A 13,478-nucleotide genomic window follows, 5' to 3' on the forward strand; every position below is an offset into this window, starting at 1 on the left:
CTCATCCATATATCCCACCACCTCTGTTATGCTATAGCCACACTAGCTGCTTTTGTTGTTAAATGAGCAAGTTTCTTCCTGCTTCAAGGATTTTCAGCTTATTCTCACTCTGGTATATGCATCCCAAGGCTGAGTCCTTATCCTCCGGTTTTGGTGTTGCCTTCTCAGAATAGCAGCCTTTCTTGCCCCCTAATTAGCTTTTAATTAATTTTTGTTTTGTTTTGTTTTGCCACTGTATCCTATTCAATGCTTTCTTTAGTGTTAGGACACAATTTGTAATTGTTTCTTTAATTTATTTTCTGTACCTCCATTGGTTTCGTGAGGATAAAATGAAATAAAATGCCTGTGTTATTCACCAGCATATTTCATGGTACCTTGCAAGAGTGGTCACTCAAAAGTATTGTATGGTCTACGGCCATACCACCCTAAATGCACCCGATCTCGTCAGATCTCGGAAGCAAAGCAGGGTCGGGCCTGGTTAGTACTTGGATGGGATACTGCCTGGGAATACTGGGTGTCGTAGGCTTTAAAAGAAAAAAAAAAAAGTATTGTATGAATGAATGGATAAATCATTCTGGTATGTTCTTTTTTTTTTTTTTTTTTGAGATGGAGTTTTGCTCTTGTTACCCAGGCTGGAGTGCAATGGTGCGATCTCGGCTCACCACAACCTCCGCCTCCTGAGTTCAGGCAATTCTCCTGCCTCAGCCTCCTGAGTAGCTAGGATTACAGGCACGCGCCACCGTGCCCAGCTAATTTTTTTTGTATTTTTAGTAGAGACGGGGTTTCACCATGTTGACCAGGATGGTCTAGATCTCTTGACCTCGTGATCCGCCCGCCTCGGCCTCCCAAAGTGCTGGGATCTGGTATGTTCTAATAAAATTTATCATGCATATGATTTCCTGTACTCCCATGATAAAAAAGAACGTAAGAAGTAAGACATATATAATGTCATGGAAATGAATGCTTATACTTTTATGGTATTAAAGACCTATGTCTCATAATTTTAGTTTGTAACTTTTTAAAGTATACATTTAGAGCTCAAAAAGGAGTTCTGTTAATATATATCCAAGTCTGTCAGTTGATCCCATTGTGGGATTAGAGCTGGCTTTGGGATTAGATCATTTAGCGATTACAGCTGACTTAATCCACTATGTCTGAATAATTTAGTATGTCAAAGGTGTATATTGCTTATCACAAAAGTCTTTGAAGAATGGATTAAAAAGCATATGAAGGGCTGGGCATAGTGGCTTATGCCTGTAATATCAGTACTTTGGAAGGCCAAGGCAGGAGGATTACTTGAGGCCTGGAGTTCAAGACCAGCCTGGGCAACATAGCGAGACCCCCATCTCTACAAAAGAATTTTTTTAAAAGGTTCGTTAGGCATAGTGGCACGCACTTTGTAGTCCCAACTATTCATGAGGCTCAGGTGGGAAGATGGCTGGTGCCCAGTAGTCCGAGGCTGCGGTGAGCTATGATAGCACTACTGCTCTCCAACCTGGGTGACAGAATAAAAATGGCACTGGTATTTACCATTTTATTTTTCAGAGACTGTCTTTCTGAAAACAGGGCACTTGAAGAACTTGGAGTCATAGCTATTCTTTAAAAGTAGAAAGCTGGGAAGCTATTCAGAAGACAGTTATTATTTACTTGGATGATTCAGAATCTAGATTGATTTAACAATCACAGTCACTTCATGTATTTGTGAAGTTTGCCTATATTCACAGAGGCATCTATCACTTCAGATATATTTTTTCCTTCTGAATAACCATCTGTGGGATAAAAGGTAAAGGAATAAAATCTTATGTTTTCAGTCTTATACTCTGTATTAGCTCAAATACTAATTAGCAAGAGGAAATTATCAAGTACAGTTTTCATAATGGGTTATGAGTTAGAATGATGGGTTTTTTTTTCTATTTCAGAAAACGGGATATTTATTACATTTAATTGGAAGAAAATTACTAAGGGACTGTGTGAAATTTTGGTTATATCATTGCCTTTTCCTGTTTCTCTCTCCTACTCCTTTCCTTAGCCCCATATAATGCCTGAAAACTTGCTTTTAGGGCTGGGCGCAATGGCTCACGCCTTTAATCTCAGCACTTTGGAGGCCAAGGCGGGCAGATCATGACGTCAAGAGATCAAGACCATCCTGGCCAACTTGGTGAAACCCCATCTCTACTAAAAATACATAAATTAGCTGGACATGGTGGTGCATGCCTGTAACCCCAGCTGCTTGGGAAACTGAGGCAGGAGAATCGCTTGAACCCGGGAAGCAGAGGTTGCAGTGAGCCGAGATTGCGCCACTGCATTCCAGCCTAGCGAGAGAACGAGACTGTGTCTCAAAACAAAACAAAAACCAAAAACAGAAAACTTGCTTTCAAGTGACCCTGCCTTAGGAAATAGATGTTAAAATAGAATTATTTATAGAGATAGGGGAAAAAAGACAATTGAACCAATCCTTTATCATCCTTTCAACTAGATGGTCTTATACCTTCTTAGATTCTTCTCTGACTTCTCCCCAGAAACAATTAAAGCTTTGTTTTAAGTAGCACAGAATGCTTTCATCTATAACCTGAAGCTAAGCAATATTTCGGGGCCAATTTGTTGGATTTCCCAGAGTTATTAACTCTTTAGGTATGAACCAAAGAAAATCGTTTTTGTTTTTATTTAAAAAGTGAGTAAGATTTTATTTTGTTGGTTATTGGTTTGCTTTTATAGAAGCAAAACATTAGTTATGTCAGGGATTGATAAAGTGTTTTTCACCTTACACTTTGCATGAAATGGATTTTTGATGTATTGTGGCAGAACTCTGACTTCATTCAGGAAGTATCAATAACTGCATAGCATGTGGTTTTAAGTTTATTCAATTTGAATTTTAGAATTTTCAGTGAAAACTAACTTGATAGAAGTTTTGATGTGTATTGTTACATTTGTATGCATGGATCATAGCAATATAAAAGATAACTTCTTTTAATTAAGTGTTTTAATAAAATTGTGTATTTAAGTTATTTATTGTGGTGATCTTAGAGGGAATATCAAAACCATTCTTATAGTAAATAGACTTTGTTTTGTTTTGTTTTGTTTTGTTTTGTTTCTTGAGACAGGATCTCACTCGGTTGCCCAGGCTTGAGTGCAGTGGCGCGATCTCGGCTCACTGCAACCTCCACCTCCTGGGTTCAAGCAGTTCTCCTACCTCAGCCTTCTGAGTAGCTAAGATTACAGGCACGTGCCACCATGCCCAGCTAATTTTTGTGTTTTTAGTAGAGATGGGGTTTCACCATATTGCCCAGGCTGGTCTCAAACTCTTGGCCTCAAATGATCTGCCCAAAGTGCTGGGATTACAGGCGTGAGCCACTGTGCCTGGCTGTAAATAGACTGGTTTGCTATAAATAGAAACACTCGAATTTAAGTCTGTTTTCCAAATGAACTGTTAAAACTCAGAGACTCTGAATGGCACAATTGTGGCAGTCCATTTGGGAAAAGAAAGGTCAAGATTGCAATATCTTTATGTATTTAGATATATGTTAAAAAATCACACTGTAACAGTATCAGTACTTAATATGTCCTTTTAAAGTGCTAGATGTTCCATCCAGTGAATCTCTAGAGCTAGAGAATAATTAAAATGTGAGAGATTGCAGTTTTCTGAAGTATATACACAACATTAATTATATAGATAGAAAATAAATCTCAGCTTGGGGATTATAAAGAAGAATTCACTGCCTCCATTCCTATATAGTTTTATCTTCTAGTCAAACCCCATCCCCAAGAGGTTGGTTACCTTAGTCACCATCTCTCTAGTTCACTCTGGATGTGGTCCCTTAGGCCTTCTTGGCTGGAAATCAACCTCTTTTCTTCTTCCTCTCTTTATTAGCATTTTATTGGTAAGTCAGTATTAGTACAACAGTTATAAGAAGAGTACTATCTATGTTCACTAAATGGCCCTGACTTGAAAGTCGGCATCTGCCATTTCTTAATGACTAACCACCTGATGTGAGGAAGAAGGAGCTAGGAGCTAGCACCCCTTATGCAGCTAGAAGTTGTATGCCACTCCAACCTTATAATATGTATGTTGGTGTTTGATAATTTTACCCTATTGTCTTGAAATTAGGGCAGACTTAACTTGAGATGTAGTATATAGCATTTATCCTTTTTGAGACAGGGTCTTACTCCGTTGCTCTCCCAGGTTCATGTGATCCACCTGCCTCACCTCCTGTGTAGCTGGGACTATAGGCGCACACCACTATGCTTGGCTAAGTTTTAATTTTTTTGTAGAGACAGGGTCTTGCTCCGTTGCCCAGGCTGGTCTTGAACTCCTGTGTGCAAGTGATCCTCCCACTTCAGCCTCCCAAAGTGTTGGGATTATAGGAGTGAGCCACCAAGCCTGATCAGTTTATCTTTTAAAAAGTTCATTTCTTGCCCGGGCGTGGTGACTCACGCCTGTAATCCCAGCGCTTTGGGAGGCTGAGGTGGGCGGATCATGAGGTCAAGAGATTGAGCCATCCTGGCCAACATGGTGTAACCCCTTCTCTACTAAAAATACAAAAATTAGCTGGGCATGGTATTGCATACCTGTAGTTCCAGCTACTCGGAGGCTGAGGCAGGAGAATTGCTTGAACCTAGGAGGCGGAGGTTACAGTGAGCCGAGATTGTGCCACTGCACTCCAGCCTGGGCAACAGAGTGAGGCTGTTTCAAAAAAAAAAAAAAAGTCCATTTCTCCCACCTTTAGTCAGCCTTCCTTTAACTTATGCAGACATGATTGTCCCTCCTTTTGTTACAGTGTTAGACAACCCACTTCTTTTTTTTTTTTTTTGAGACAGAGTTTCGCTGTTGTTACCCAGACTGGAGTGCAATGGCACAATCTCGGCTCACTGCAACCTCCACCTCCTGAGTTCAAGCAATTCTCCTGCCTCAGCCTCCCGAGTAGCTGGGATTACAGGCACGCACCACCATGCCTAGCTAATTTTTGTATTTTTAGTAGAGACGGGATTTCACCTTGTTGACCAGGATGGTCTTGATCTCTTGGCCTTGTGATCCACCCGCCTCGGCCTCCCAAAGTGCTGGGATTATAGGCGTGAGCCACCGCGCCCAGCCTGACAACCCACTTCTTAAAGTACAATCTGCAAATATAATGTATATTCCTTTTTATTTATTTATTTAATTTTTTAGAGAGACGGTCTCATTCTGTCACGTTGGCTGGAGTGCAGTGGTACAGTCATACCTCAAGGAACCTCAACCTCCTGGGTTCAAGCCTTCTTTCCCCCCTCAGCCTCCTGAATAACTAAGACTGCGAGTGTATGCCTCCGTGCCTGGCTATATTTCTGTATTTTTATTCATCATGTACTATGCCCACTTTGCTTATTTCTCACAATTTATCAACCCTCTTACCTCACATTATAATAGGATGCCGTATACTTAACCTGACATTAGATTTTGAAGAAAGCAGTATATACGCATACGTACAGAAGGGCAGTGTAAAGTAGTAAGTTAGACTGCCTGGGTTCATAATCCAGCTCTACTACTTAACTTCAGTATGTGACTTAGGATAGATTACTTAACATTGTTAAACCTCAGTTGTTATTACAAGAATAAAGCACTTAACATAATGTTTGGCACACAATAAACACAAAATAAATCTTAGTAGTTATGTCATTCATAAGATTCTCAAAAAAGGTCTCTGACCTATAACTGAACATTTACCACTTGACTCATAATTTTATTTTTCTCTCCTTTTTATACTTTTTTAACACTTACATTAATGGGAATAAAACACTGTGCCACTTTATTGTAATGTTTCAATTTAAGTTGAAGTAAGCCCTTGAGTAACTGGTAGAATGCAGACTTTGGTAATAAAAACTAATGAGAAATTCTCTGAATCAGGTGACTGACAGACCCTGGTATAATAGTGTACTACTGTTGGCCAAGGTTTATTCATCCTTAAATCTTTTTTCAGAGGGAAATAACAGAATATTTGCTTTACACGATATTCTTACTGTTTATAGCATCAGAATTTGGGGGTGCAGAGACAGAAATCTGTCTGTAACTAGGTTAGGCAAAGTGAAGAATTTCATGTAAGTCTCATGGAATTTCATTAAAGGAGGGATATATCTGCTCCCCAGGGACTCGAGTGCCACCATATTTATTTTCTTTGTTTCTGCTCTTCTACATGGTTGACCTCTTTTTTTTGTTTTTGAGAGAGTCTCACTTTGTCACTCAGGTTGGAGTGTAGCAGTGTGATCTTGGCTCACTGCAGCCTTGACTTCTCTGGTTGAAGCCATCCTCCTGCCTCAGCCTCCCAGGTAGCTGGGTCTATGGGCATGTGCCACCGCACCCAGCTAACTTTTAAAAAAATTTTTTGAGAGATGGGGTTTCGCCATGTTTCCCAGGCTGGTCTCGAACTCCTGAGCTCAAGTGATCTGCCTGCCTTGGCCTCCCAAACTGCAAAGATTACAGGCATGAGCCACCGTGTCCCACCTGACTTCTCTTTTCAGACCAACTGTCTTCATATGATGCTGTCAGTTCCTAGGTCTCCCACATTTACTACTTGAGACAGTCTGTGCTCCTTTCTTTAGCTGCTGTTGATAAAATTCCAGAAATGAAGTACAGACAATCTTAGGTCATGTGCCCACTCCAAATCTATGGCCAAGGAATACAGTGATTCTAGTTATGTCAGCTACTGTGGTCAAGGAGGTGAACTTTCAAGAAAAATAAATTCTTGGAATGGAAGAAAGAACATTTCATATAAGAAGACAAGTACAGAATAGAAGAGAGTAGGATAGGCTTGGAGGGGAAGTAACAATAAATAATCTTTACATAATTCTTGTTTATGCTTCCTAAATCTTTAAGTACTTCAGTTAGCACAAAGCAGGAACACAACAAATACATGCTATTGCAATTCGAAACAAGTTTCCTCAGCAAAATTGATTCTGGTTTTTATTGTAGTTGTAGCCCAGAGTCTGCTGCAAGATCTTCACTTTTACCTTAGATTAAATAAGAGACTTTTCATACTCTCATGCTTCAACTTGTATTTTTGGTGGCGATGACTTTTTCTTTGTTGCTTACTAAGCTGATATTACTAACCTGATACTGGGTGATAGCTTAAGTTACAAGTTTAATACTATTAAGTAACCATTTTCTTGTCTTCTTTTTTTTTTTTTTTTTGAAGACAGGGTCTCACTCTGTTGCCCAGGCTGGAGTACAGTGACAAAACAATCTCGGCTCACTGCAACTTCTGCCTCCTGGGTTCAGGCAGTTCTGCCACTGCCTCCCGAGTAGTTGGGATTATAGGTGTGCACCACCATGCCTGGCTAATTTTTGTATTTTTAGTAGAGATAAGGTTCTACCATGTTGGCCAGGCTGGTCTCAAACTCCTGACCTCAAGTGATCTACTCCCCCGCCCCCTGCCTCCTAAAGTACTGGGTGTATGGGTGTGAGCCACTGTGCATTTTCTTCATTGAATAAATAAGGGTATTTTGTTTACATGTGATAAAACCCATCTAAAAATAACCTTGAGTAAAAGGAAACTATTAGAAGGTATGTGAATACGCAGTTGGGTCCAAGGACCAAGGAATATGTGGAACCAGGGATTCAGCATCACCAGGACCTCCATCACCCCTAATCCCTGATTGAATCCTGCTGGGTCTCTTCAGTTTTTTCTTTTCTACAACTACTAACTTAATTTAGGTTCTGATCATAATACAGGTGAATGTGCAGTGAATGATAGCAGTGGATTCCCCCCTTGGCTCCGTCTCCTTGGCAAGCAAACTGAATTTTTCCCTGCCCGAGTTCATGTTGAGTATTTTGTTGTGTGTGTAATTTCCCCTAAATACTTCCACAGTGTCAGTAGCTATTCAATAACTACTCTCAAATTGAGTCAAGAGTAAAACATAACCCTTTAAAAATCAGGTAGAACTAGAGAAAGTAGGTAAAAATAGTAATCCTGACTTTCATTAATCTATAATGCTCTTTCAGTAATGTATGGCCTTCTAAAATGATACTTCTTTTTTTTTTTTCTTAGTTACTGTAAATGGTATGTCTGCTCCCATCAGGGTGACCGGATTATTCATTTTTGTTTCTATACCTGTACATTTGTCATTTGCTCTGATTTGAATGACTTTTCTCCATCTGTGCCAGTTCTATTATGATTGTAATTGAAGCATTTTCCTCTAAATGCACTGTGATCAGTCCGCTTTTGACTCTCTCTGTTCTCTGCTTAGTCAATATTGGAAGTGTTGCAGAATTTTTCTTTGAGAAATGAATTCTATTCTTTTTTCTTTTCCTTCCTTCCCTTCCTTCCCTTTTTCTTTTTTATTTTCTTTTCCTTTTCCTTTTCTTTTCTTTCTTTCTGCCTTTCTCTCTTTCTCTCCTTCCTTCTTTCTTCCTTCCCTGCTTCCCTCCCTTGTTCCCTCCCTCCCTCCCTCCCTCCCTCCCTCCCTTCCTTCCTTCCTTCGAGTCTTGCTCTGTCAGGCTGGAGTGCAGTGACACGATCTTAGCTCACTGCAACCTCTGCCTCCTGGATTCAAGCAGTTCTCTTCCCTCAGCCTCTTGAGTAGCTGGGACTACAGGTGTGCACCACCATGCCCAAGCTAATGTTTTTGTATTTTTAGTGGAGATGGGCCTTTGCCTTGTTATTCAAGCTGGTCTCGAACTCCTAACCTCAAGTGATCTGCCCGCCTCAGCCTCCCAAAGTGCTGGGATTGCAGGCGTGAGCCACCGCGCTTGGCCTGAGAAATGAATTTTTGTAAAGTGAGTCATACTTCTCATCTGTATATCCAAGTGGGAAAAACCTTAATCTGTAATTATCAGACATTCTACATTCTTGACAATGGTTAACAAAGAAAAAAATCTTTTCCATGTAGTTAATATGTCACCTATTTTTTTTTACAAATATTTTAGCTAGGTATCATATATCATATGATAAGCTTTATTAAAGATAATGTTCGGCCGGGCGCGGTGGCTCAAGCCTGTAATCCCAGCACTTTGGGAGGCCGAGGCGGGCGGATCACGAGGTCAAGAGATCGAGACCATCCTGGTCAACATGGTGAAACCCCATCTCTACTAATACAAAAAATTAGCTGGGCATGGTGGCGCGTGCCTGTAATCCCAGCTACTCAGGAGGCTGAGGCAGGAGAATTGCCTGAACCCATAAGGTGGAGGTTGCGGTGAGCAGAGATCGCGCCATTGCACTCCAGCCTGGGTAATGAGCAAAACTCCGTCTCAAAAAAAAAAAAAAAAAAAAAAAGATAATGTTCAAGCTTTATTACCTCCCATTGAAAAGGGTTATTTGCAAGTATCTTATCCTAGACCTGTGAGATTAGTGGTTTGCAAGGTGGTCTCATATATCATCAGTATTAGCATCACCTGAGATTATTTGTTTAAATGCAGGTTCTTGGGCCTCACTGGAGACTTACTAGATCAGAAACTTGGGTGAGACTCAGCAGCCTGTTTTAGTAAGCCCTCAAGGTAACTCTGATGCCCTTAATAAGACAGACCAATGGTAGAGAGCTTGGGGGCATTTATTTGATTGATAATACACCTCTTTTTTTTTTTTGGAATGAACCAACTACCATGGTCTTGTCAGAAGATGAGTTCAAAACAGAGCATGGTTGTGTATTTAGCTGTGTGATTTCAAAGGATTAGTTAACACAGTTATAAAAATTAAAGTAGTAATATATTAGGACAGTTTTGAGGATCAAATAAATGATAGAACAAACTCTTCATGAACTCTTAAGGCCTATGTAAATTTTAGTTGCAAACTGTTAAGCTAAAGTTGTTTTGCTTTTGGGGCCCTTATTCATACTAGTGACTTTAGTGCCTTTTATTCACAATAGTGACCAGTTACCAAACTTGCTTCTGATTTTGGGGGTATAGGATGTGAGCTTAAGAAAAGTTGCATGACCTGAGATTAGGAGGTCTGGGTATTATAATAAAGTCTCTATCAGTGCATGATGTTTCTTTGCTTGGTTTCCTTATTTGGAAATAAAGGTGTAGCAAGCACTCCATTTGGTACTTTTAAAGATCTAATTAAATTGTGTAATGTTTTGGCACTGCTTTCACTGTTGTAAGAGAAGAAGACAGTGAAATCAAAGCACCTATCACAAATGCGTGGCACACAGAAGACAGTTTATGGCAGCTATTTGTTATTCTTGTGTATAAAACTAGCTTTAGGCTGGCCATGGTGGCTTATGCCTCTAATCCTACATTTTGGGAAGCCAAGGTGGGCAGATCGCTTGTGTCTAGGTATTTGAGACCAGCCTGGGCAACATGGTGAAACCCTTTCTCTATGAAAAATACAAAAATTAGCCAGTCATGTTGGTACAAATTTATGGTCCTAGCTACTTGGGAGGCTGAGAAGGGAGGATCATTTGAACCCCGTGGGTTGAGGCTGCAGTGAGCTGTGGTTATGCCACTGCACTCCAGCCTGGATGACAGAGGAAGATGATCCTGTCTCAAAAAATAAAGAAATAAAACTAGCCTTTTTGTTATCTTTCTCTTATTGCACTTCTACCTCTTATTTTGAAGTTTTGTTTTAGTTCCTAAGTACTGATTCCTCAGATTCCCAAATACCAGGGTCCTGTACAAGGTCCTCGGTACATGGACCAGATGCTTGAACACTTAAAGCACTGTTGGTGTTGTACTTTGAGAACCACAGTATGAGAGCTGTCAGTTGTTTGCCAGCTGGTTATTTAGCTGGAGTGGCAATACTTTGCCTTGATAATGTTACCACTTTTCAGGTTGTAGCTTCTGCAAATCATTAGGGGTCTTGGAAATGATTTATCTTTCTGAAATAGATCCACAAACTCTTTCATAACCAGAATATCCATTTGTAATGTGAAATAGAAGTTTTGCATGACACTTTCTTCCTATTTCTTCATAAGAAAATTTTTCCAAATTATAATCATTAATTTCTTCTTGCACATGGATTTTGAGTGAAGGTGGTAATCCAGTCCAATTTACTCATATCCATTGTGGCAATGGGTTTAACACATGAGCCAGATTTCTTTCTTTATTTCTTTCCATGACTGCTGGAGAAATATGAACCATGTCTTATTTTATGATTGCCTTTTTTTTTTTCTAGCTTCTAAACTGATTCTTTTCTGACTTCAGAGCTTGTGCATTGTATGTGTGTGTACGTGAGTGTATACTGTTTTCACATGATTTGGATTAAATTTTCTTTTTTTTTTTTGAGACGGAGTTTCACTCTTGTTACCCAGGCTGGAGTGCAATGACGTGATCGCGGCTCACCGCAACCTCCGCCTCCTGGGTTCAGGCAATTCTCCTGCCTCAGCCTCCTGAGTAGCTGGGATTACAGGCACGCGCCACCATGCCCAGCTAATTTTTTGTATTTTTAAGTAGAGACGGGGTTTCACCATGTTGACCAGGATGGCCTCAATCTCTTGACCTCGTGATCCACCCACCTCGGCCTCCCAAAGTGCTAGGATTATAGGCCTGAGCCATCGTGCCCGGCAAATTTTCTTTTTATAATCAGAATTCTGTCATGTTTCCCTGATACTGGACGTTTCTTGTTTACTGGTTGGAGTGAGTATTTTGTATAGAAAGCTGATTTCATTTCATTGCATATGGACATTTGTTTTTCATCCACAGAGAGAGGGTCTATTTTTGTAGGAATTGAGGGAAGTCCCTGGCTGAGGCACCATGGTGTATTGATATGAGTATGGGCTTTTGGAGTTAGACTGTTTAAATCTGGATCTACTGCTTGTAACTTGTGTGATTTTTTTGAAGAAATGCTTACTCTGCCAGTCTTGATAGATGTTAAGGATCATAAGAGATGATTTTATATGTAAATGGAGATAACCATAGGAAAGAATATGTGGTTAATGTAATCCATTATTATTTCTGTATATTATTACTGGTTTGTTTGTGGGGTTTTTTTTTTTTTCATGTGTTTGGGCTGAGCTGTTAATTTCATCTCCCTTTCTGAGTTTATGTATAGTCTATTTCTCATTGTTCTTTTTCTCCACCCTCAAATTAAGTATGATACTCTTATTAAGAGTGGGCATCCATGCATACTGTTAACTGACGTTGTGCATATAGTGAATTGATTGCAAAAAGAATAGTCCATGTTAGACCAAGGCCACTTTTTAATTATACTTAAAAGATCTTGTCAGCAATTAGAATTGGTTGGTTTTATAGAAATACTTAAAAGATTGGTATATTCCTAGGTTTCAGAAATATTTTCAGTTTTGCTTTTTATGATCTGATAATTCATGATACAGCTCTTATTCTTCAGGATAGAATGAATACTCCACAGATTTGTGGATTATAGCCTGGGAATCAGAAATAACACTGATTCAGACATTTAACTTTTATTTTGATTTATTTAGGAAGGCGACATGCCAATTCATGAACTTCTCAGCCTTTATGGTTATGGTAGTACTGTTCGACTACCTGAAGAAGATGATGAAGAGGAGGAGGAAGAAGAAGAAGGTGAAGATGATGAAGACGCTGATAATGATGACAACAGTGGCTGTAGTGGGGAAAATAAAGTAAGTCTATATACATATATTTAAGATTGTAGTCTTTATTCTTGTTGAAGTTAAAGTTTTTCTTATATATTTTGATTACTTGTTTTTATAATCTTTACTCTTCTTGATTTTAAGTGTTAAAAATTAAGATATTACAGAAATACATAATATAAAAATTGGAAATCCCCTATAATCTATCTACTCCTGAGAGGTAACAGTTTGATCTTGTCATTCAGATTTTTTTCCCAGTGCTTATTCTAATTAATTTATACCAACTTTCTAAAAAACGCTATTGCTTTTAAATAATAAAGGCTAATTGGCAGTTTGTGTTTATTTTCCTTAATTTATTTTGAGATATGTTTAGATTTATAAAAGGTTTAAAGCTAGTATAGAAAGTTCCTGTATACTCTTACCTCAGCTTCTGCTAAGGTTAACATCTTGGTACAGATATGAATTATTAACCAAGCTACAGATTGAATTATGCCAGTTTTTCTGCTAATGTACTTTTTCCTGTTGCAGGACCCAACCCAGAATACCATATTACATCTAATATATTCATTTTAGTCTTCTACTTATATTAGAACAAAGTTTATATGCTACGGCCTTTCATCTGCAACAGTTTTCTTTATATCTTAAAGAAATTTAATTTATTATTCCATAGGAGGAGAATATAAAGGATTCATCAGGTCAGGAAGATGAAACTCAGTCTTCCAATGATGATCCATCACAATCTGTTGCTTCTCAAGATGCCCAGGAAATAATCCGCCCACGTCGATGTAAATATTTTGATACAAGTAAGTGTTATTGGTTGATAATATTTGAATATAATTTTTACTATTTTAGGTATTACCTAAAATGCTCATTTTTTAACTGGTCTTTGAATTCATTTAGTCTGAAATTTCTTTCAACAGTAAATGGATTTTGTTGTAAGTTTATAAATTTAGCAGGGGCCCTGTTGTTAGTGAATATGCTACAGTAATTGTATCATGTACTACTTG

General features: G+C 39.0%; 1 protein-coding gene and 1 non-coding gene across 7 annotated transcripts in view; both read left to right on the top strand.

Moving 5' to 3' along the window:
- MIER1 (MIER1 transcriptional regulator) overlaps nt 1-13,478 on the top strand; it is a 62,577-nt gene that overhangs the window by 24,544 nt on the left and 24,555 nt on the right. For all 6 annotated transcript variants that reach the window (XM_012442479.3, XM_012442480.3, XM_012442481.3 and 3 more), the window contains 2 exons: nt 12,340-12,501; nt 13,142-13,274. In XM_012442479.3, the coding sequence (XP_012297902.1) occupies nt 12,340-12,501; nt 13,142-13,274 (295 nt within the window). The remainder of the gene's footprint in view (nt 1-12,339; nt 12,502-13,141; nt 13,275-13,478) is intronic.
- LOC135273539 (5S ribosomal RNA) lies at nt 408-526 on the top strand. Its single transcript, XR_010341326.1, has one exon. It is a non-coding gene; the product is annotated as a 5S ribosomal RNA (ribosomal RNA).

Source organism: Aotus nancymaae, unplaced genomic scaffold (assembly GCF_030222135.1).
Source record: "Aotus nancymaae isolate 86718 unplaced genomic scaffold, 86718_ANA_hifiasm-v0.15.2.pri h1tg000007l, whole genome shotgun sequence".
Classification (NCBI taxonomy): domain Eukaryota; kingdom Metazoa; phylum Chordata; class Mammalia; order Primates; family Aotidae; genus Aotus; species Aotus nancymaae.